This window comes from Perissodus microlepis, chromosome 19 (assembly GCF_051167445.1).
Source record: "Perissodus microlepis isolate ML-2025 ecotype Zambia chromosome 19, ASM5116744v1, whole genome shotgun sequence".
Taxonomy (NCBI): domain Eukaryota; kingdom Metazoa; phylum Chordata; class Actinopteri; order Cichliformes; family Cichlidae; genus Perissodus; species Perissodus microlepis.
The window spans coordinates 27726946-27750918 of NC_140479.1; the positions used below are offsets into that span (position 1 = coordinate 27726946).

Below are 23973 nucleotides of genomic sequence, written 5' to 3' on the forward strand. Positions count from 1 at the left end.
ATGGCCAATATTAGGCTAGTGAAGAATAAGGACATTAATGCATGCATGCATCTACTTCGCAAAAGACTTGATATCCTTTATAAATCATTTTACAAGCTGTTACCAAAAAAGATCCACAACTAAAGCCATAAAACTGTACAAACTGACATGTCTGTGAAGGTTCTCAATCATCCAGGTCATCGTAGTCTAAGGAGCTTGGAAAGAAAAAGCGTCTGGACTTCTTTAAGTTGCTTGAAGACGTTTCACCTCTCAGAAACTTCTTCAGTTCGCTCAAGTCGCTTAGACCTCTACACCGGAGAGACCAAACAGCCACTTCATAAACATATGGCACAACATAGAAGAGCCACCTCAACGGGACGAGTCAGCTATCCATCTGCATCTAAAGGGCAAAGGTCACTCTTTCGAGGACAGAGTGAAAGAAGCCATCTATGTCCACTGTGAACGAACATCTTTGAACAGATGCAGTGGCTTACGACACAAACTGTCTGCCATCTATAATCCAGTTTTGAGATCCCTTCCCAGGAAATCACATGAGAGAGTTGGGCTAGGTTTCACAGCGGGTTCACCCAAAACCTTGGCTGATTGTGACCCACACCGATTTTCACACCTTGGCTCATATGATTAGGTAGAGGATCAACAGGGGGTCCATGTCTCTCTTGGGGGTCACTCCCATAGGGCTTAAATCTGGGACTCTCCACTATTTGACCCTAGAACTGAAGAAGCTTCTCAGATGAGAGGTAAAACGTCTTCAAGCAACTTAAAGAAGTCCAGACGCTTTTCTTTCCAAGCTCCTTAGTGTATAAACTGACCTGATTTATTAAATTTAACTGCTATTCCCCTCATGGTTCTCTCCTTGAGCATCCAGCTCTGACCACTTGCATATTTGTGATTTTGCTATCATCATCAAATATTAACTTTTGTCGCCATGACACTGTCAAGGACCATCAGTGATGGTGAGAACTACGATAAACAGAGACCAAACAGTAGCGTTCGTGGAAGCATTTCCAGGGCACAATGGTGATGTGCAGGTATTCAGGTGATTCAAAGGGTGATTCAAAAGTGGGAGTGATGGGAATTGTTTATGGCTGCACTTGCAGACCCTGAAATTGATGTTCAAATTCACAGTTTTGTTTCCAATGAGCCAGATGTTCTTTTAAAGTTTTCAATTGGTTTTGCGTCACAGTTCTCTGGGTTTTTTTAAAGTTAACACTTCACTCCAACCTATGAATCATTCAAGCATAACAAGCACATAACTCAAGGGACGAACAAGTGTTGTGTCTTCACATAACAGACAAAAAGAGCGAATATTAAATTGTATCTTTGACATTTTTACTAGCAGCCTTTTGCAAAAGCATATAATTTTTTTTCTTGAATCTACAAAAAAAAACCATATACAAAATGTACAAAAAAACAACACAGTCTGACAGGCACAAGATTGCCTTTTTCATTCTTAAGGAAGGAAAACGAGAAGAAAAGTTGAGGTATGCCACATTACATATGAACTAGAATATAAATCAGTGAGAACAGGTCTTATGGAAAGAACGTTTTTCTCCAAATCTTCGTCAATGTGTAGTGAGGAGGTAAGGAGAGTGTACAACAGTGAGTGTCTACAGCCATCTGTAAAACACAGAAGAAGCTCTGTCTGATTTGGAGCTGCATGTCAGTCAGTGGTGTTGTGGATTTTGTCAAAACTGATGGAACTGTGAGAAGTGCTGTCAGATTTTGATCCAGCATGAAATAGCATCTGGAAAGGATCTGATTGGCAACGGTTTAATTTTTCAGCATCGCAATGATGCCAAACACACAGCCAAAGCAGTAAAAGCATACCTGGATAGAAAAACACACAATGGGATGCCGTCGGTCACTGACTGGCCACCCCGAACCTTAACAACTTTGAAACAGAGTGGGATCATATTGGGAGTAAAAAGAAGCTACGGTAGAGCAGGTCAGGTCGGTCGATCCATGACTCCTGCTAAATGCACTAAGTTACCCCCGATGCACGTGAATAGGCATAGAAAGCGTAGATAAAAGCTCTGAATGTTTGATTGGGAATTCTTCATCCATCCATTCACTTCTGCTTATCCTTTTTCAGGGTCACAGGGGCGCTGGAGTCTATCCCAGCTGTCTTAGCGCAAGAGGCAGGGTACACCCTGGACACGTCACCAGTCTGTCGCCGGGCTAACACATAGACAGCCATTCACACTCGCATTCACTCCCACATCTATACCTATGGACAATTTAGAGTTTCCAATCAACCTAACCCCACTAACTGTAGTACAGTGGCACGGTGGTTAGCACTGTTGCCTCACTTCAAAAAGGTCCTGAGTTCAAGTCCAGGGTTCGCATGTTCTCCCCGTGGGTTCTCTCCGGGTACTCCGGCTTCCTCCCACAGTCCAAAGACAATATAACTTTCCATTTACAATTTACCAAAGGGGAGCCAACATCTGAAAATCATTGAATGTCCTAAAGAAGCCTGGAGGAATATTCCTGAAGACTATTTAGAAATGTGTTGGAAAACAAAGGCAGTTGTGTCAAATATTGACTTTCAAGCGCATTAGAATTGTACAAACTCTGTTTTTGCCCCATATTTTGTATTTCCATTCAATCTTTCACCTTATTTTTATTTTCCTAGCAAAATATAAAAAACTGATGAGGAGGTTCAAGACTTTTGCACAGTTTTGTAAATTTACTTTTTATTAGTTCGGTAGCATAATTTTTTTGGGTTGCACCCATCACACTAGATACTTTTAATTATAGAGAAATATAGCAATAGTTATATTCTTGCTTGCACAGCCTGTGTGTATTGTACCTGGTAGGAGGTAGAGATATCTTTGCCATTGACGGTGAATGTCAATAGGCCAGTGGCCAAATCTATTAGACAGCCGATCTCCAGATCCACATTGCTGCGACCGGAGGTGTGGGAAGTGCTGGTGACATCACCACCCCACACCATGTAGCAGTTACTCCTCTTCACGCTGTCAGTAATAAGCATATATAAAAATCTTTACAAGGTTAGTAATTAAAAATAATCGTCAGCATTTATTACATATAAACACAGAGGGCGTCACCTCTCGTGGACTCGCCCACGTTCATCGCCCAGGGTTACAGTCACTGTACGATTCTTGCTGAGGTTGAAGTTGTTGCTATAGTAATGGTAGTCAGGAGTAACCCATCCAACCCACACACAGGCAGGGTCCTGACCTGCGAAGACCCTCACTGAATGGTAGTACTGTAACAAAACAGAGAAGAGAGACTTAGCCAAAAATGAAAACACATTTAGTTTGAGCAGCTGCAAACAGATGTTTCTTCTGTACCGTAGTGATGCTGCTGTAGTCCACTCGTCTACTTTCATCGTTGTGCCTCACAGATCTCAGTGGATATCTATCAGAAACCATATTCAAAAAGTCATTAGTGAGCAGATAACATGTCGGATTCAAGGTTTTCTCGCAAAAGAGCTTAAAGTCACAGTTTTGGGAAGTTCAGCACCTGTGTTTAACTTTAAGGGTTTCTTCCTCATGAACACCGTTCATGTCCACCACAGGGCTGATCTTGAAGACGGAGTGGAACTCCACAGGCATGCTCAGACGACAAAACACCATGTCTGCGTTACTGTTCTGTGTCCCAAACGTCTTGTGGGTGACTTTGAGACAAGGAGGGCTGTCGATGGTGCCGTCGATCCTGGTTACCTGCAAACAAAGGATGACAATCTTCGCGTTCATCGTCTAGGCCAATTCAATCGTTTTTAACAATTTCACAGTTTCTTCTTTCTTACCGCAATGTGGTTGTGGTCCTTCGGCACATTGACAAAAGTAGGCAGACGCTTGCTGAACCACATCGTGACCTCTCGATTCATGTTGACGGCAAATGGCTCGAATCCCTCCTGCAAGCCGCACATGGTGTAGTACTTAAAGGTGCTAGCATCCTTCCCGAGATTCATACGACCCACCTGTGACAGACCGAGGCTACACACTGGAATAAACCCTGCAGGACAGACAAAGGACATAAAGACAAAGGGAGGGAGCAAAGAAGGAGGAGAGAATGAAGTCTTTAAGAATACACGGCAGGAGGGATGGAACATCAATGCAGCTTTTGCAAAAGGCAATTTACAAGTGGCACTTCAAATACGGCTGATTTCCACACAGGAAGCCGCTCAATTTTAACTTATATCACCACCATGATTGTTCTGGGATAAAGCCTTCTGCTCTACATGTGAAGGCTTTAAAAGATGAGGGCAGGATGGCAAGGACGTGTGCTCAACAACTCCTCACAGCCACATTCATACACGCTCTTTCTCACCATCCTCAGTTTCAAAGTCCGTGAAGCAGAGTTCAGAGCCCTTGGTGGTGATTAGGATCTCCCCGTTCAGAGTGAAGATCATGGACTTGTCCTCCATGTTGATCATGCAGCCCACCACATCCCCAGCATGCCAACAGCGCCCAAACAGCCGGCTGCCCATGTTCAGGCAGTGGCCCTATGCACAGTACAGACACAAGGAATACCATATGGTATACACACAATGTGAGCAACTACTTTAAATTAGCTTAACACCAAATAATTAAATAGGTTTTTAAATACGAAAGAATAAAGGGCGAAAGTCATTTTTCGAGTAATCTACGTGAACTTCACCAATACGCTGTCGGGATTAACTGAGATTTGGTTGACAGCTTACCCTGTATCCATCAAAGACAAACGCAAGCTCATCTGTGCCAAGCTCCACATCTGGCTTACACCCAGGTCTGGCCCAGCCCACTCTCATGTCTCCACCGGTAACGGCCTCAAATTCGAAGTACCACTTCCCGGTCTTCACTGCGTACGTTCTCTCTACCCTAAAGAAGCGGATCTTATCAATGCTGAGGCGCTCCGAGACTTGTCCTGCTGGGTGAAAGGAGAATAATAAGAAGCAATGGAAATATTAATTGCAAAAACCCAGTGGCTGTAGGTAAAGGCAGCAATTTCACATGGCTATTCTCTTTCACTCTAAACTGAAAGGGGATGGAAGGCAAAGTCCCATATCAGGATAGAATTTTTTATCCTTATTCTTTGTAAGGAGCATTTTATTATGCACTGTATAATTTGAACTTCTGGGCATTTTGATTAGCACACTTTCATGGGTGAAACTCACCGCCTTCCTGGTCCGAGGGCTCGATGTTGTACCCGTAGCCAATCAGAGTGCGGATAGCTTCCCGCAGGCTGTCCCTGTTCGACTTCTTGGTGCGTTCATCCAGCAGAGCATAAGGAACCAGGCGAGGGTTACGCTTACTTTTAAGATCCTGGACGGAGGAGAAGCAGCAAGAGAAATGTTAAAGTTTAAAGCCTTTTTTAAAAAACATTCATTTGTCCCACCAGTTGAAAGGCAAATGAAGGGATTTCATTCAGCTGTAAAGCAGATTTGTGAATTTAAATTAGAGTTTTTTCTTTTATTTATTTCAGGTTTGTTTGATGAGCCTGTAGCTGAAGCTCTACAGCTGGTTATGTGTCCAATATTACTACTTTATTAGTTAACAAATCCACAAGTGAACTATAGACTGGTCTGAAACTGAGAAGATAACAGACAAAGCTGAAATAGAACAAAATCAGCCTTTCGGTTTACACAATTCTCTGACAAGTAAAAGATCCCCGGTTTGATCCCGGGAGGAGACACAAATCCCAGTGGGGTTTTGTCAGGAAAAGGAAAAGCTTTGCCAACTCAAACATGCGGAGCTACCCACTGTGGCAACCCCTTGTGAATAAGGGAGCAGGCAAAAGTAGCGTATTCTTCCACATATTAAGAAAACTGATTTTTCTTTCTTTGCAGTATTTGTATTTGATCTGAGCATTTTTTCCCAGCACATTGTATAGACGTGCACCAGATGTCCAGGAACATTACGTACTTTCTGGCTGAGTAATGTAAATGACAACTTAAAGCTGCTGCTCTTAGATTATAGGGATGCACTCATAAGCACTTTACAGCAACAATGTCTGCTTTTGAATGTACCTGTTCTCTGAGAAGCTATTTTTTAAATCTCTTCAATCAAATTTGAACATTAAAGCATGTGTCTTCCTAGATGTGTTCACAGTGATCTAAGGTTGTTATTCGTCTTTCACTTCTAACCAAACCTCAGCGTCTGGCGAAGGTGTCGATTCTTTGGTGGATTTGAGCATACCTGCTGAATCCCGTATGTCCATCCCTGTTTGATCCGGTCCTTGGCCCACACATTGTGAGCGTTCTCTGCCAGTTTGTCCACCAGCAGCTCCTGCCCCGGAGTCAGTTTGATATCGGACAGGTCCAGAGGGGACGGCTTATAACCATTGGACATCATGTAGCTACAGGAAAAAACAATGAAAAAGGAATTTTTCCCCCAGTTATGGATACAGTTAAACCACAGGGACCAGTTTAGTTACATTTACAGCCTGATGGGAATCTCTATGGCAGTAAACACAATAAATATCCTTTATTTCTTATACTGCTGGACATTTTTGGTTGATCTGTGATTGGGTTACCAAATATTTTGATTCATTTCATTTCTCTTACTGTCTTACTATAGAGCAGCCTAGTCATTACTGTCCAATTGTGTGATGTACAATCAATATCATGAGTAGTGCGTGTGCTCGTATCGTTGCTATAATCATACCCACTTACTTCTTAGGGAGCTTTATCTTTTTGAGAGAGTCCTCAGCATTTGGATTCATGTGAACTATACGACAGCCTAACGCCAGCAGGGTCCTGCAGGGGAAAAAAAATAACCACAGTGACCAATAAACTGATTTGACAGTATATGCAAAGAACCAGAGAGGCTGCTGAACGTGTCCAAACAGAGCACGATGGGTTAAATTATGCGTGTCCTAATCTGTTACACAAGAAAGGCCGAGCAATACCCACGGCAGCGAAACGGGCACCAAGTGAATCTGATAAATTTCCTTCACACCTTGTTATCGGACGGAGCGACAGTAAAAGTGAGTTTGATGTCTTTCAGGAACTCGTCCCTGTCACCCAGATGTGTCTCCCAAAGCAGCAGATCAAGATTAATGACGGCATGCATTTATGTTTTCGATTTGAAGAGCATTTATGTAAATCACCTGCGATGGGCCTTTATAACCCAATTCCTTTTCACCTTAACCCTACCCCTCCATTTTGCACATTTCTGTGTAAGTATTGAAAGCCTGGTCTCTCTAAAGAAGAGAGGACTACTGGTAGTCTAGAGCAATAGATACTCCATTTATTCATCAAATGGGGCATGACAATCTCAACACAGGCAGGTGATCCTACACGTGGAGCCAGCGTTGCGGAAATGATCTAATCAATGATGGAAATGCCCACGGTCTTGTAGCTGGTGTGTGTTTTTCCAATAGAGAAAGAATAGCTAAGAAGTCCTAACAGTGCTAACATTGTCAGCAACTAAACTACAGCACGTCATCGCTTCAGCTTTACTATGAAATCAGTGAACTGTTAGCTAAACTTGTGATATTCCTCATAAATAGTTTAAATCCAACGAAAAAAGAAAATGCATTATCTGAGAATAATATGTCAGATATGGTTTTTTAGGCAATTTTTATAACAGAGGTGTTGTCCATGAACACAAAAACAATCCATCATGTTCGCCATACTTCAGAGTCTCCGTTGACATCTGCAGATTGTAGTTTTTTTCCGTTTCCGGCAGCTTGGAGAAATCCACCAGGCACGGATGCTGCCGCTTATTATCATCCCTTATCTGTGAGGAAAACAGTCAGAGAAAAAACACACATATCAAACACCTCCTGACGTTCTCATCATTGCTGTTCAGCAGCTCTGCATTCATATGTACATCAAGTCCTACTAGATCTATGCATATGAGATACACAGCCTCATAACTCATTGTCACTGTGAACTAACAAGGGGGGCGGGCATGTGGTTTAAGTCCTGGGTGCTACTAGTTGCAGTGATTAGACTACTCTAGTGAACATGTTATGAGAGAGGGACAAGAGAGCATGTTTTCTTGGCAGAGCCAGAGAGCTGTATGGCAGGAATACCGAGTGAGAGGCGTAATGCGTCTCTCTCGAGGCTGCGCTTTAAGCCAAATAATCCCTTTGGCAATGCTGCTCAGAGGAGGTGGCATGGCAATGGTGGATGTTTACCAAGAAAACATGCAGGGCTGTGTACAGATATGCAGCTGTTTCCGTGGGTCCAATGAATAGCAGCCAGCTCTTTTGTGAATAGTACAAGAACTATGGGAAATCTCCTCTTTCATATTTACATGCAACCATTGCTAAATAGCAAAAACAGGTTTATTTTATCTGCTATGTGACCTCTACCACATGTATAACTGACTCCAACTCACTTGGCTATCGCTCCACATGTAAAAAAACAAACAAAAACCTTGACAATAAAACTAGTTTATTATTGTTATTTACCAAATCTCAGACTTGTCTTTGTCCTAAATAAAAGATTTTTCGAGGAGGAGGACAGAGTGAAAGCTTACAAGCTAGCGCAGAATTCTCATGTTGTATTATAGACATAAGAGCTGCGTCTTGTTGCTGGTTTCTTGTTTTTCCTTCCTTTAAGAGCAAAACAGGTCACTTTGGCGTTATCCTGTGGTAACTATACAACAAACCAGAAAGCCATCAGCTAGAATTTGGAGTTAAACAGATGAAACCATAACCAACTTAAATTTGGACGTGCCTTCTTTTTGACCACTTGTGCAACTGTGACTTACAATAGACCCGAGCAGAGAGTAAACAATACAAACAATACAAACTGAATTTAAATCAGGTACAGTTTTTGTCTTCTGTTGCAGGAGCCAGCTGACTGTATTGGGGAATACACTAATTTGTTCTTTTAGGGAGTTTAGATGAGAATTTGATATCACTACAGGTGAAGCCAGGAGACTTCAGCTTAAAAAACCCTCATGCATAAGCTCTCCGACGATAAAAGAGCTCAAAAGCTAAGTCAGATATACTTTTGAACTTGCCCCACAGATCCAGACTAGGTGTTTCCCACTGCTTCTGGTCTTTATGCTTGATCAGGCTTGATGCCAGTTAATAATAGAAAACATCGGCTGTTAATCTGGCAATTTTTTGGACATAGCCAGCAGAGGCAAGAATAACACAGACTAACACAGCCTCATCTCAATTTCACATTAATCTTCGAATCTAAGTATAGCATACAATCACATTCTCAGACTCCTATCAGTAGCAGGAGAAAAGATACAACATCTGCTCCGAATATATAGACAGGCCTTTTGATTGGTTTCTGGCTCATAGCGGGTTATGTCATGTGTTTTGATTGACCCTCTGAACATTTAAAGAATTAGAAACTCCATCAGTTTTTCTTTGAAAAGGAGAAAAACAAAAAACAAAATGCAAATTTTAGTCTGGGTTTATTCAGGTGATGAAATTGCCAAGACATCCTGTTCTGCCCTTTGGGTGAAACAACAATTTGTAATTCATGACTGACACTAGAACACAGACACAATGACTCTGCTACCTACAAACAAACTGGATGTGAATGAAGGATGTAAATGAGTGGCGTGGAAAAGCGCTGAATGTGAACAATGACAGTGTTCTTTTTCCACTTACCCTCTTTTTGGTGTGAACCGCAAATTATAAAAGAGAAAGCAAGATGACATACAAGCCTCTGTGATGGTAAGTTGTCACACTCATCGAGAAAAAAATTGTAATTGTCGTGCTTATTTCTCCACAAACATGGAAAACGGCATGGAGTATGCTTTTTATCTTTTGATCCGAGCGATGAACTTGTAGGAGAACAACATAAGAAACTAAATAACAATCTCATTAACAATCTAACCCATACCTTGCCATAAGACCAGCCAAGCTCAATCTTATTCATGCCCCAGAGCTCATGGATATTTTCAGCCAGCTTGTCCCGAACCTTCTCCAAATGAGGCGGCATGACAATCTGAAGGAACAGGTGAGCAAATGAGCATTTTCCAAAAAGTTGTGCAAACTATAGAATGCAAAAAAATCAGTAGTTGAAACAAAGTAATGCAATTCTTTTGGGAAATTAAACAAATACACAAGATGCATCAAATTCAAGATGAGCATTTTTTCAGTTGATTTGCATTCTTTACATGTCACACTGCATCACAGCCTTTGTGAAAAAGGGGGCGTTTTTCTCATGATCACCATCCTGCACGCCTCCTGTGAGCTTACCTGGCTGGTTTCCACAGGTGTGGGGATGAAGGAGGCCTGCGACATGAACTGGGTGGTGCCCAGCAGATCTCGAACTCCATCCACATCTCTCTTATACTCTTTCACCGGCTCCACCTTCATCTTCTCTTTTGGCAGCAGAGCCTCATAACACGGTGCGTAGCTTGATGGAGGCAGGAACTTAAAGTCACCGTGCCGTCCGCCCAACAGGAAACGAACCCTAACCAGAGAAAAGTTGCTCGTGTGACTTGGCTTATTGCAATTTTTACGTGCACACTAAAAGAAAATTAAATGCTGTTAATAAAAGAAGCGACTAGTGAAAAGAAAACTAGTCCTCTACTTTTATTCTTAACTCTCTTAAACAGGCTCTACTCCAATGGGGACACGTTTAGTTCTGTGAATGAAAAAAACATTTCTTAGACCTTCGCTGTGAAAACCGTCTCTCGAGGCTGCTCAAAATAGCAGTTCAAGTAGTAGCAGTGACGCAACCAAGCTCATTCTCACTGCGGCCCTCAATTATTAAGCACTGAGGATGTGTGGCTGTCATGTTCTGGCACGTTTAAGTCCATGGAGACGTTCACCCTGTTCACTGGGCCAATTCCAAGCTTCCACACGCTCACGCTCTGCTGTGACTGGTCAACACAATGTTAGCTGTACAATCACCCGACCAATTAAAGAGTCAGATCAGACCTTGACAACACTTCAACTACTAAAAAGGACGAGTCCGTTCCAAACAGCCTGTTTTATGAAATTGTAGACAATTTGGATTCTTTCACTCGGTCTGTAATAATGAAGCAGCTCAAGGGTCTTTGCATGTTGAACCTCTTTGTTATTATAAGCTGTGAGGTTGGCATCAGGACTCGTCCCCTGTCTGGTTTGTTCTTGTCACACCTTTACCAGGTGTGCTGGGCTGATGTAGAACTTGCGATTCTAAGTCTCTCCACTCTTTTTAGTCACCAATCTCATGCACTATTGAATCATGTGTCTCTCTGGAATTTCTTGAACTCCAGAGTTGTGAAAACCTTTCAGCCACATGTGCCCGCTTCAGGAACTCACCTGCTCACCTGCCTGCCCACTCTCCACCGATCCACCCTACTGTGGAAACTAGCCTGCTGCTCTAAAGCACCTCCCACTCAAATAAGACCATTTCCAGGTTCCACAATCCAGTCCACAAATCACGACCTCCGGTTGAACCATTGCTAACTCTGTTCCTCCTCCTCCCCAGACCTCACATGCGCACGCTCAGTCCCACAGCTTCCACATTAGATATGCTTATTCGCCAACTTCAAAATAAACACTTGATACACACAAACTCCCATCTGAGCGCATTTTCTGAGTCCATGCCAATCCTTAGTATGGCTCAGTGTTTCTGAGTGTAGAATGCATTGACCGAAGATGAAACGCTTGTAAAATAAGAAACATATTTCATGATCTAAAAGGTTATTTAGGCTTCCAATCAACAGCAAAGACTAACAAAAAAAAACCCACGAAACTGACCAGTGACCTCTTGAAGGGGCCAATGAATCATTAGTTGTCTAATCACTTATCTTTGTTCTTTGGTCAACTCTGTTTTAAACGTGTTACATAAATACATTTAACCTTTAACCTTTAACCTAACAGGAACAACCAATCCTCCACTTGCTCCAATTTAGCACCAGGTGCAAAGTAACAGCAAGCTGTCACAAAAAAAAAAAATCCCTTAAAAAGGAACTGTTTAATATTTCAAGCAATTCTCATGCAGCATGTTGGCACATGAGCGTGTGTGTGAGTGGTAATAAACTCCTTATCTAACTTCTGTTAACCAGCGTAACAACTGGGTCAGTAACACACATTGTTCAATTAATCTTTTCTGCACGTCAGATAATAAAGACAGTGTGAGAACAATGATGCTATTAAAAGTGACATAATTTGTGGAAAAGAATGCATGAAAATGATTTGAAAGACGGGGAAATCAAGCGGAGCGTTATGCCTTTTTCTTTCCTTTTCTCAGCCACACAGATGAACCACTTTTTTTTTTTAAATGAATGATGATTGAACTCTGACATTTTTTTTTATATTTTTTTAAATAAATTCATTTTCTAATATTTAACATGACCAAACATTGTGGCAGGTGTCTCAGAGGAAACGTGGCAAAAGGCTACTGTGCTCTTCAAAGTCGGAGTCGATCATGGAATTGTGGGAAAACTGCTGGAGCTTGAAATTCCATTTTCAAGTCACATCAATCACACTATCAGTGGTCACCATGGAAACAGAATTTTTTTCCTGTTTTTTAAGCCGCGTCTAATCTAAAAGCCTCGAAGACAAAATGAAAGTCAGAATATAAAGATAGAATTTTTAGAATATATAAATATGAGTTTTGTTTTTTTCTGTTTCATCCAGGAATTGCAGCGTGCCTGTTAACGTCTAACAAAGCATATGAACAGAAAAAATACACACTCACTTGACACCTGCAGAGAAACTGACAACAGGGAAGAAGAGTCCGTCTGTGTTGAAATTTTCAAACATGCCCTGGACGGGCTGTCCGTTGATCCTGAAGGATATGCTGGGGGCTCCAAGGTCCAGGCAGCAGCTCACCACGTCCTCTGAGGTCAGAATGTGCTGGTTCATGGACGCAACCGCCCGTGGGATACGACCTGATCGGGACACACGCACAAACTGCTATGTGAAATACGACCTAGTGAGTTGTGCTGGCACAAATCACACCTCTACCTCCCTCTCTCACACACACACATACTGTTGGATACACACATTTGCACACAGCGACACACACTCTGGGCAAGGAGATCGTCCCTGCAGGGCACTGGTTCTGTCTAGACACAACTTGGCTGTACCCAGGGTTACTGCTCATCTTCTAATGCATTAGTTACTCCAGACACCGGCTTGTCCCACCCACCTGACCAGAGGTGGAGTCCATCAAAGCCGTACGAGTAGAGATCATCACCAACTCCATTACCACCCCAGCCCTCTCCTCCTCCCGGGTAGGGTGCATAGCCTTTTGTGTTCGCCCAGCCGATTCTGAGGTGGGAGGGCTCGCTGGTCACAAAGTGGTCCACCTGGTCGATCATGAGTTCATAGTACCACTTCTTGTACTGAGCCGAGCCTTCACTCACGCCCAGGAAGATGTTCGGTCTCATGCTGGCAAAGAAATGCAATGTGACATCACCACCAGAGAGTTACATTTTTAATTACAATATTGTACTTTTTACTTAAAAAAAGCAAATTGCAACATTCCATACAAAGTTATTTAACTACTAAGATAAAAAAAAAACCAAGAGATTAAAAAACATATAATGATTTCACAAAAGATCCTCACCAGATTAATAAATTGAAAGGAAGCTTTAGACTCTAGAGAAATAACTGTGGGCTGAGTTATCAGAGAAGCAAGGAGGAGAACGATAGCAAGATAAATAAATGGCTCTCTAACCTCTGGACATCATTGACCAGCTGGGTTTGCAACAGCAGATCTCTCTTGGGCAGCAAGTGATCGCAGATGAGGTTCTGATTGGTTCGCACAGCTACGCCATTACACACACACAGTGAACAGAGCACATCTAGTATCTAAAAAAGAAGGTGAAGGAGGTAGGGATAATAAGCAACACCATCTAATGGAAGACCATAAAAGTACTTAACACTCACTAATAATAACACGTTTACTTCCTTTTCCCTATTATACCCCAGATGTGCATCTGCACCTTTCTGAAAATGACTAATTATATTTCACTGTCCAGGATGCTGCCGGAGGGACAGTCCCTTTATATGCAACCACTGCATAATTACTCTGCGATTGTTATTGGGTACAAAAACATGTTAAATAATACCCTTTTGATGTTAGCTTAACAAAGCTGTAGAACTAAATGGGCCAGGATGCTCAGCCAAGGGTGACAGCATAGAACACCTACGCTTTAGCATTGACCTTTTTCTCCTGCTTCCACTGCAAAACGGTACAGTCGGGCTGATTTACGACCCAGGCCGGCTCCTGATCTTATTTCACTGTTAAACAGACTGTTTCGTGTTAGGGGCACACGGCTACGAAAAGCTCCAGGAGCCGTCTCAACAAGAAGAACCCCACTCATCTGTACAGTATGTACATCTAATAGCCAGCAGATTGTCAGCTTAGCATGGAGACTGTGGCAAAGAGTGTTGCTCTTTCCAAGTTAGGTACACAAGCACCTGTGAAGTTCACATATCGTGTGCTTCAACTGTTGAAAAAAATATTAAACACCAAGTTCAAACATAATTTGCAGTTTTTATTTGAATGCTTTGTTCTAGTGCACTTCTTAGCCAGGAGTAATTTGTTGTGCAGCCAGTGAAGACTTCACAAAGTCATAAGACAACTTCAATTGGTTGCATGTTACTGTGACATATTCACCGTACAGACACATAAACAAACGAAGAAAACATCACATTATTCCTTTATGCTTTTATTGGGGTTTTTAAAAAAAAAATTCTGGTATTACTTTTTGAATAAATCTAATTTCAATGTATTTTATTTGAAATTTTAGTTTAATTATACTTGCCAACAACTACTTGCACAAAAAAATTGGGTAACAAGTCAGGTTTCTACAGGGAACAAAGCAATAATTATACTGTAAGCAATTTGAATCAGTCTAAACCATGGGTAGGCAACTCCAGGCCTCAAGTGCCAGTGTCCTGCAGGTTTTAGCTCTCACCCTTGGTCAACACACCTGAGTCAAATGATTAGTTCATTACCAGGCCTCTGGAGAACTTCAAGACATGTTGAGGAGGTAATTTAGCCATTTGAATCAGCCGTGTTGGATGAAGGACACATCTAAAACCTGCAGGACACCGACACTCGAGGCCAGGAGTTCCCCTACCCCTGCTCTAAACCATATTTTATTATAAAGAAAATGAGACACAAATTCCATTGTAAGTAATTTTAAGTAATTTCTTGGTAATTTTGTGGAAAAACAACCAATATTTCCCCATCTTACATTATAAGTGTGCTGTACATTTTGGTGGGTATGGAGTGGTTTAACCTCGCCTAATGTCCCAAGTGTACTACAGGAAAGTAAACAGTCCCTTTATGTGTGAACAGTGATTGTGAAAGGAAAACAAAATTAGTTAGACTTGGCTCCATCATCATGAAGGTCACACAGACCTGCAAATTTTAAAGGTATTTTTTCTTGTAGTTTCAAATAAAATTCACATAAAAATTCAATTTCATTGCAGTCACGGGCCGTATTATAAAGTGTTACGCTTTTTCTTAACATGAATTGCTGTTCTTTGTATTGCATAGTTATTTTTCAACATGTGCACAACCCAGATGTGTATTTCACCGTGTAGCAACAACACTTACATAGCAGCGCTCCTTACTGCTTACCTTGTGGTTGCGTCCATGCTTGTACAGCAGCGATATGATGGATTTAATGTGTCCTTTCTGGATGATATTGAGCGCCTCGGGGCTCTCGATTAAAATGCAGTGCAGAACTTCCAGAATCCCTGCACAGCCACAAAATTCATCAATTACTTAACACTCGCAAAAGACACACCAAAGGACACTCGTCAAAGACGCATTCTGTCCGCACAGAGCAACAGAAAACCCTGCTGGTACACTCCTTACTGCACATTTAAAAAGCAAAAGCCGCTATTCCCATGATTTCTGCCAACAGTGTCACCTTTCAAAAAAAGACTCCCGTACCTGTTAAAGAATTTTAATAGTTTTGCGATGTTGCACAAAAGCTGTCTCACAGTGCTGTTTCACTGCAGGCTCATGTGTATGTGTCAGAATGCTAATGAGTGTACCTGAAGAAGACTCCAGTCTCTCCAGCTTGCTCACCAGCCAGTCCAGGTTGTTGGAGAACTGCGTGCAGTTGTTACGGTTTCCTCGGATTAATGCAGCTGCAGGACACGAGGAAAGTGTGCACGAGTCAGCGTATTGCTTAATGTGACGTCTTACACAACAGAAAAACAATGTCACGCAAAGATGAACACTTTGAATTCATGCCCAAAGCCGGTTAAGGAAGACATTGTGCTTTGACACTCTTAAACATATTAGTTTTAGAAGATGCCTTAGAGAGAAGGTGGGACCAGACATAAACATATGAGGACAAACACACCCACATGTATGTCCTAGCATGAAAAAAAACAGGGTCATCCGATGCAGGGAGACAAAGAAGAAAGGAGGGAGGCATCCCAAATCCACTTAGCACTGCGCTCAGCCAGGTGTGTGAAGAAGGGGGAAGGGGAACAGAGAAAGAGAGATGTGACTAGAACACTAATATGAGCCAGCAGGTGAAGTCAGTGTAAATAAGAGCGTGAAGGACATCCTTGGAGGGCAGAGAGGGCTTCAGTGTGGCGAGATGAAAGGTAAACTCTACATACGGGCTATCTCAGCTTAAGAATGAAACTCATTTCAAACATGACAGGAAGAAAATCGTGCCTGCTCACAATTTTCTGCTCGTAAATGGATCTTTTTATGTGAAAGCTGCTGAAATAACAGTCGAGACAAACATTGTACTCATCAGATGGAAGATGGCAGGATATACAGACAGAGAGGAGGGAAGCAAAAAAAAAAAAGCTTTTTCCTGCCAGGTCATTTTACTGAGATACGTCCTATATATGACGGAGCATATGGATGCAGTGCAAGAGGTTATAGTGAATTTGAAAAGGAGGGGTGATGACACTGGGCAGTAGGAACACAGAGAGCAAAACAAAACAGAGAACTGAGAGGACAGAGATGAAAATTGACATTAGGCAGCTAAAAAGAAATGAGGTCAGTGGGAAATACCCAAACACTCTATGTGTGTGTGTGTGTGTGTGTGTGTGTCTGAGATGACTGATGTTGTTGGGTTGATGCCCTGGCATTGGGCTGCATGCCACCGAGCCTTTTCTGCAACAATGTGTTTGTCTGTTTTGTTTAGTTTTGTTTTTGGAGTATTAGAAAAGTGTATTTATGGTTCATGTGTCTTCAATTCAGTTCAGTTCAATTCAGTTTTATTTATACAGCATCAATTCACAGCAACAGTCACAGAAAGGTGCTTTATACTGTGATGCAAAGAGCCTAAAATTATGTGGAGAAAACCGCTGTGATCAACCATCTGGAGACAGTGGGAAGGAAGAACGCACTTTTAAAGAGGAAGAAACCTCTGGCAGAATCAGGCTCAGTTAGGGCCATCTGCCGCATCCTGTGTGTCAGTGTGCAAATGTGAATCTGAACGTTCAATTTTAAGATTAATTGCAGTTGGCAGTGAGTCTGTGTGTACGTCTGTGTGTCTGTCTGTCTGTGTGTGTATTTGTGTGTGTGCAGTTAAGACCAGCATCTCACCCAGCAGCTCATACAGCAGGTTGAGAATGTCTTTCCAGGCCGCTCCAGCCTCCAAGCCCGCGCACTCCCCAAAATGTGCGGCGCTGTTATAGACGTTCAGTCGGTCAATACAGTTGGACACCAGAGTCAGCATGCCCTAAAAAAGAGGCACTGACACATGTTACATGACCCACCACATGTCACTGGTATAAGAGCTTCCTTTGATGAAATCTGCCCCCAGTTTTCAGTTAGTGCAATGCAGCTTCATGATGGTCTTGTACTGGTTTATTCTACAGACTTGAAATACCTGAGATCTGATATGCTAAATAGAAAGTGTTCCAGTTATTGTGACAAGCTGACCTTCGGGATTAGAATTAAGATAGAAATGTGCTCCTTTAGTCCCCCATAGAAAGGTAAATAAGATTAAAAAATCCTTAAAATACATGTAATTTGCAAAAATCAATACTGTATGTGTCGATAATCTTCAGATATACTGCAATCAAGTCTCTTATTTTATGGTCTCTCAAAGACATTTTGACACAATTATGCTGTTGTATCCCGTAAGATTTAACCTGCTTTTCAGTGGGTGACATCATAGGGTCCCTCAGCGAGGCTGTTGACATTTTATAATTGATGAAAGCAATTTAGAGCTTAGAAGCTTAGCAGAAAGCTCAGTGCGCTCATGCCAGCCTCAGGAAAACTGCTGACACCGTCATATAAAGTGCGTCCAAATACAGGATGCCATTGAAACAAACCACACAGAATCAATTGGTTTCGCTTTTTCACCTACTTCTGCAAGTTTACCACTACTGCTAGCTTAATCACACGTGCACTCATTCACTAAAAGTGTCCCAATTGCAACCACGTTGAAATTCTTTTGCTGCTCTGCCTGACTGCCTCGCGAGCTGTTTTTACTAAACCTTCCTTGATGGATGAACTCACTTCCTGCTTGAAGAGGTTCTGTCTGTTTTTGAGCGAGCGCAGCTTGATCTGCCTTTCTTCGTGCTCCAGCTCGGCATCGGGGAGCTGGAAATAAGTGATGAGGTCATTAAGGGTTTGGAGCACCTCCTCCACGGGCAGAGCGACCAGTGCCCTGTTCTTAACACCCAGACAATCCAGGTCTCTGGGAGAAGTAGACAGAAAGAAAAAACACTCAATCACACATTTAACACCACTTGTCGTTTCTCAAATTCTCTCATTCATTCGAGGAAACAAACCATTGCTAAAGATACGACGACTGGGAAGTTGAACAGACTTGAGGAGAGGCAGTGATGACTAACACGATGTTTAACCCAACGGTTCATTCATGCTGAAATGCTGATTTCCGCTGGCCAGCTAAAAATAGCTCTAGTCCTATGCATGGGAGCGGTGTGTGTGTGGTGGTGGTGATGGTGGGGGCTGACATATTCCTGCCCCTAAGTCTGACCCAGGAGACAGCAAGCCCTCTGATAACAAATACAGGCTATCGAAGCATCCACGTATGTGCTTCATAGCTCACCACACATAGCAGTGATGCCACTGCATTTCTATTTGGAAACATGTGGCTGGTCCACTGAGTGAACTGTATGGGGCACTGGCACCCCACTCAGACAAAACCCACAGGCCCCTCTGTACTTTGAAACGTTACATCACGAGTTATATCGCACCTATGAGTCTGTGGGCTTCAAAAATAGCCTTCAGATATAATTTGCCGATGTTGGAATGTCTTTATCATCAGGCGTAATTACGCTAAACCATCATCAACGTGGGTGCTTATGAAACTTGTCCCACTGACAGGACATTTTGCAGATTACCCTAATAAAGTGGCGAAAGACAAATGTGGGCTGCAATTTGGTTTAATTGGCTAATTTGTGCAATCACGTCCCTGTGTGCTGAAGTGAGCAACGGCACCGTTTTGTCAACATGTAGCGTACCTGATGAATCGCTTAAAGAGAAGCGTGGTGTTGCGGATGATGCGCGCGGCGCGGGACTCCTCGTGCTGACAGCGCTGGAGGGTCAATCCGTCATCCATGTGACCTTCAGAATGCAGGCATGCCTTGAGAGGACGCCACAGGGCGAGAAAAGGGCGAGAAACATTGCCATGAGACGATATAAAGAAATGAGTAAAGAAATGAAGGAGGAGAATGCACTGAGCCACAGTGTCTGGAACACAGGTGCTGACACTACAGGCCACCTGGCTGTGTTTACATGCCGCACGCACACCGCTTCTGCAACAGTAGCCAGGAGACGAGGTCTATATTTAGCAGAGGCAGAGATATGAGATGCAAACTAACAGAGGATCATCTTAACTCAATCAACTCATTACTCTCGAAATAATTATCCACTCAAGGAGTGTGATTTATTTATTAATGCTCCTTGTTTTCTGCATGTGCCTTGCATCTAAAGACAGAGCGGTGTGCGCTCGCGTATGTCGCCACTCACTCTTCTCTTGAGGGGACCCAGACGAGCAGATTTGACATCGGGCGCCTGGTAGGAGAGCCAGAGACCCGCGGCCACGTGCATGATGAAGCAGATCGAGTCCCCGTATTTAATCTCAGCCACTCCCATTCCCTCGATGTCGCGCTTGGGGCTCTGCTCCAGCTTCTCCTGCACAGAAGGGAAGGAAAAGAGACCCAGATTTGTTCTTAATCAAACCACGACCAAATATTAGCCGCATCTACAACTTAAAGCTCTCCACCCATCACAAGCAAGAAGGCTGTATTTGTTTTGCTTTTAGGATTAGACGTAAATAATGTAAATCAAGTCAGCTGCTTAACATATTCTGCAAGACATGCTTCAGATCCACATTGGAAGGGGGTCAGTAATTGGTTCAGCATCACTATTCATTTCAAGAAACTCTATTGAACGGAGTAGTTAAACGGTCGCTTCAGTTAGAGTCGGCAAGTTCAGCTAAATTAACCTCAATGGTGTAGTTTTCGCTCGTCCAATAAGTCTTGCAATTTTCATTGTCCTTGAAAAAGCTGTGATTTTCCAGCCCAAGGATATTTGGCAGTTCATTCGTAAAAGGTTAATAGGTGATCCTTCATAAAGCCTTCTTGCTGGTGTTTAAATGGGAAAGGGTGTGGCTGATCCTGTATGATGCAGATCACCTTGAGGAACAGTGGGAAGTCAAGTGCAAACAGTTTTCTGTGTGCATGTGTCGGGTGTGTGTCCTTACCTTAGAGGCTCTGAAGCAGAAGGCCGTTGCAACGGTGTCAGACCTCTCCCGATCCTGAAGCACCAGCCCCCTGTCCTCCGTTAGAGCCAGGTAGTGACCGGTGGTCAGGTGCCGTAGCCGGAAGGGCTGACCCCAGCGGATGTGGCTCCCGCTCCAGCTGTCAACGCCGCAACCGCACATTAATATTAAGCATACACAAAAATGTTCAGTTCACAAACCCAGGGAGATTTGCTAATTAGCTGATCTAAAAAAAACTGCTGCCAGCTGTTAATTGTCTAGTAGATATGAATTGAATCAGTTGGAAACGGATGAAAACATTTTTGTAATCATGCACCTTTTTTTTTTCTTTTTAGGAAACAGGAAAGTCTAAACACAACAGCATCAAAAACATGGTAGAAATCAAAGGGGAACGGCAGCAAAGACAGAGGGAAAGAGAAAGAGGGGATAAGGCAGAGGCCAAAGTGCAGCAGTGAGGAAAGGAGAACAGATAAAATGGAAACAATGAACATAAGACAGAAAAGAAAGGTGGAAAGGACAGCGATGAATTAAACAAAAACAAAGGAGAGAGTTACAGGACGAAAGGCAACAGATAAAAGATCACATGAAACACAAAACCACCTGATTCGGAGTGGCTCCAGCCTCCACAAGGACCTCGCCTTGGCACCAGCTTTACCCGTCTCATAGTTGACTATCCTGAGGATGAGAGAGAAGCATGAGCGTGTGCGTGTGCGTGGGCAGATGCTTTAACTGTCTAGCTGCCACGGACACTCTCAAGGTCATTCATCCCGGCCCTCTCTCCTCTCATTTGTCACACCGATATTCACAGACAAGATGTTTGACTTTGGCACATAAGCACGCACGGTACACACAGGCTGTTTTTACTCTGCCGACTGCGGCGTCACATCCTTCAAACACAGACGAGTCCCGATAACTCGCAGCTACGCCGTCTCTCAGTGATATGGGTAACTAGGTCCCAAGATAAAAGAAATCGCTCATCGCCCCCTTGGTGACAGTTTGGAGTGCGTTTGATCTGCCCCAGAACAATGTGAGACCTCTAAAAAGCACGCTCCATCTGTGAAATATCAAGGAGTAAAAGCCAAAGCTAGAAATTAGAATTAAATCTAATCCTGCCCCCATATTTGCCACGCTCCGGTCTAAAAATAGAAACTGTGTGCACATCGTGTGTATCGCAGAGGAAGACGCACACATCTTTTGGCACCTGGCTGAATGTGTACGGGCCCGTGTAGTGCCCGCTGTTTTGACCCACTTCGGGCCCAGTGTGCCATTATTCAGCGCTCTGCCTTATGTGAGTTGGCACCAAGCAGCTATACTGTAGGTAAAAATAACACCGCAGCCATTTTGGCTCCCATGGGGAGGGGGGCGGGGGTTACACTGGTCACAGAGCGTGGTGGAAACAGAGGGCTGGCAGCTCCATTAGCTTCTCATGTGCTGTGTAACTACTTTAGCTTTGCCCCTGCGATGCTGTGTTAGGCACCTCTGCTGCTCTTCACTCTGGTCTGATCCCGGGATTGTAACAACCTCGTCGTGTCCGTGGAACAGCCGCATCACGTGACCACCTAACAGGTATCCTATTGGAGAAGGACAAAGAAAAGATTTGGCATCTCAGAGATGAAATCAGGAAAAATAGACAATCCATATCACAGAGGTTTAAGTGTTTAACTGCCATATTTAAGTGTTTTACCCATTTTTAAATACAGTTAGAAACATTAAACTCGTTGCAAATTTAGCCACTGTCACCTGGATTTGACTGAATATGCAGTATCAGCAGATACTGGGCCAGATGTCTGGTATCAGTCAAATTATATGGGCTGCAAAATTCATCACAACACTGTCTTCAAGTATATTTGTCTCTCTTTTTTACCTGAAGGTATATCAAATGATTATGTAAAGTCTCTACCTTCTTCTATGTTGCTACCAGAGCAGATGGGATGGACGTTCCACAGAGTCTGCATGAAGGAAGCATCCACCTGGATGTTGCCACTTGAGATGGATAAATGCTGCAGGAAAGAGCACATCCAGCTTTCACTTTTGTGTACAACTACAGAAATATGCAAGTGACAGCACTGTGATCTTATGAGCAATCAGCAATGTATCTACATCTTTACGAGCCACATGTTTGATTTGGCAAAAACTTCACATCAGATGCCCTACCTGACGTGACCTCCCCCATTTATGTGACCTTGGGATCGACACTAGGAGTGAACTGGCTTGTGACCCTGCAGCTGGGTTTGTAATGCATGATTGTATTGATTCGACTTGAAAAGGATGATGAGTTGTCAGTTGGAGCTTGAAAGTCTATTACCACTGATGCAGAAGAAGACTCCAATTTATCGATGAGCGCTCAGGGATACACAAACAGATTATAATGTAGAGAGAGAGTGTGTGTGTGTGTGTGTGTGTGTGTGTGTGTGTGTGTGTGTGTGTGTGTGTGTGTGTGTGTGTGTGTGGTTTCCACAGTGTTTGTGCATCCAAAAAACAAATTTTGTGGCAGCTGTGTCCTGATCATCCTCCTTCCCCAGAGTCTCCTGCAGCCCCCTCAGTGCTTGTGTGTCTCCACATACCACAGTGTGTGTGACAGCTGGGACAGACTACCAGATTGGCATTGCTGACTGTAAGGCGATAGTGGTCATCTGTCCGTGTCCCCAACTGCCGTGGGGCTGTAAGCACCGCCTGGCTGCTGTCACAAACTTCACGGATCATGGAGAACATGTTACCCAGGGTTAGTCCGTGTGCTCAGTGGGCAAAGTTAGTCTAAAAGTGAAAGTTACCCGCTGCTGAAAAAGTTAGAATCATAGCTGCAGAGGAGAGGAATGTTTGGGCGTGACCAGAATGATTACGTAGGAGCTTGATTTGAAAAGGCACTGGAAGCAAAGAAATCATAATCCCCCCCAGAGATCAGATGTGATGCAGTGCAGATCAAATTTTGCTTAATGTAATTGTATGCATTTTTGCAGTCATCCGGAGGGGGGAAAAAGTTGTTGCTTTTAATGTTAAGCCTCCAGCTGGAGAGAGGTCACGGAGAGAGCTGCAGCATGTGGTAACAGGATTGCTATAATCTGAAATTTTGCCACATCAGGGGAGTAGAAGTGATGCGCTCCTACCAAGACCTCTATGTTATGATCACTCAAATGCACGCACAGATACACATACACACCGGCAAACACTAGACTTACAAGGTATCGCTCTGAGGACACGCTGACGAGGATGAGGTCATCGCCGATGCGTACTTTCTCTCCCTCTGATCTCTGCTTGGAGGCTGGATGGATTGTCCACCAGCAAGCCTCACCTGCAACAGTAAGCGCACGCATACAAACACGTTTCTTCTATATTTTTAATCAAACACCACTGCCCAAATACCCCCTGTAATTACTAATATTGTCACAGTGGGCTGAAAATGAGGACACACGGG

The 23973-nt window shown here is 43.2% G+C and overlaps 1 protein-coding gene across 16 annotated transcripts in view; it reads right to left on the reverse strand.

Annotated features, from left to right (window-relative positions):
• The window catches only part of LOC146366235 (ryanodine receptor 3), a 115714-nt gene that overhangs the window by 56654 nt on the left and 35087 nt on the right, over positions 1 to 23973 (reverse strand). For 12 of the 16 annotated variants that reach the window (XM_084915106.1, XM_084915109.1, XM_084915096.1 and 9 more), the window contains 27 exons: positions 23738 to 23850; positions 22462 to 22561; positions 22039 to 22132; positions 21162 to 21236; positions 20544 to 20700; positions 19808 to 19972; positions 19300 to 19421; positions 18329 to 18509; positions 17408 to 17543; positions 15886 to 15981; positions 15464 to 15582; positions 13547 to 13680; positions 13016 to 13257; positions 12563 to 12755; positions 10126 to 10342; positions 9767 to 9871; positions 7585 to 7688; positions 6620 to 6703; positions 6144 to 6303; positions 5123 to 5270; positions 4670 to 4875; positions 4297 to 4471; positions 3773 to 3981; positions 3487 to 3686; positions 3315 to 3381; positions 3069 to 3229; positions 2810 to 2975 (listed from right to left, as the gene is read on the reverse strand). In XM_084915106.1, the coding sequence (XP_084771232.1) occupies positions 2810 to 2975; positions 3069 to 3229; positions 3315 to 3381; positions 3487 to 3686; positions 3773 to 3981; positions 4297 to 4471; positions 4670 to 4875; positions 5123 to 5270; positions 6144 to 6303; positions 6620 to 6703; positions 7585 to 7688; positions 9767 to 9871; positions 10126 to 10342; positions 12563 to 12755; positions 13016 to 13257; positions 13547 to 13680; positions 15464 to 15582; positions 15886 to 15981; positions 17408 to 17543; positions 18329 to 18509; positions 19300 to 19421; positions 19808 to 19972; positions 20544 to 20700; positions 21162 to 21236; positions 22039 to 22132; positions 22462 to 22561; positions 23738 to 23850 (3929 nt within the window). The remainder of the gene's footprint in view (positions 1 to 2809; positions 2976 to 3068; positions 3230 to 3314; positions 3382 to 3486; positions 3687 to 3772; positions 3982 to 4296; positions 4472 to 4669; positions 4876 to 5122; positions 5271 to 6143; positions 6304 to 6619; positions 6704 to 7584; positions 7689 to 9766; positions 9872 to 10125; positions 10343 to 12562; positions 12756 to 13015; positions 13258 to 13546; positions 13681 to 15463; positions 15583 to 15885; positions 15982 to 17407; positions 17544 to 18328; positions 18510 to 19299; positions 19422 to 19807; positions 19973 to 20543; positions 20701 to 21161; positions 21237 to 22038; positions 22133 to 22461; positions 22562 to 23737; positions 23851 to 23973) is intronic. The other 4 variants (XM_084915098.1, XM_084915107.1, XM_084915103.1 and 1 more) reach the window with 1 other exon arrangement.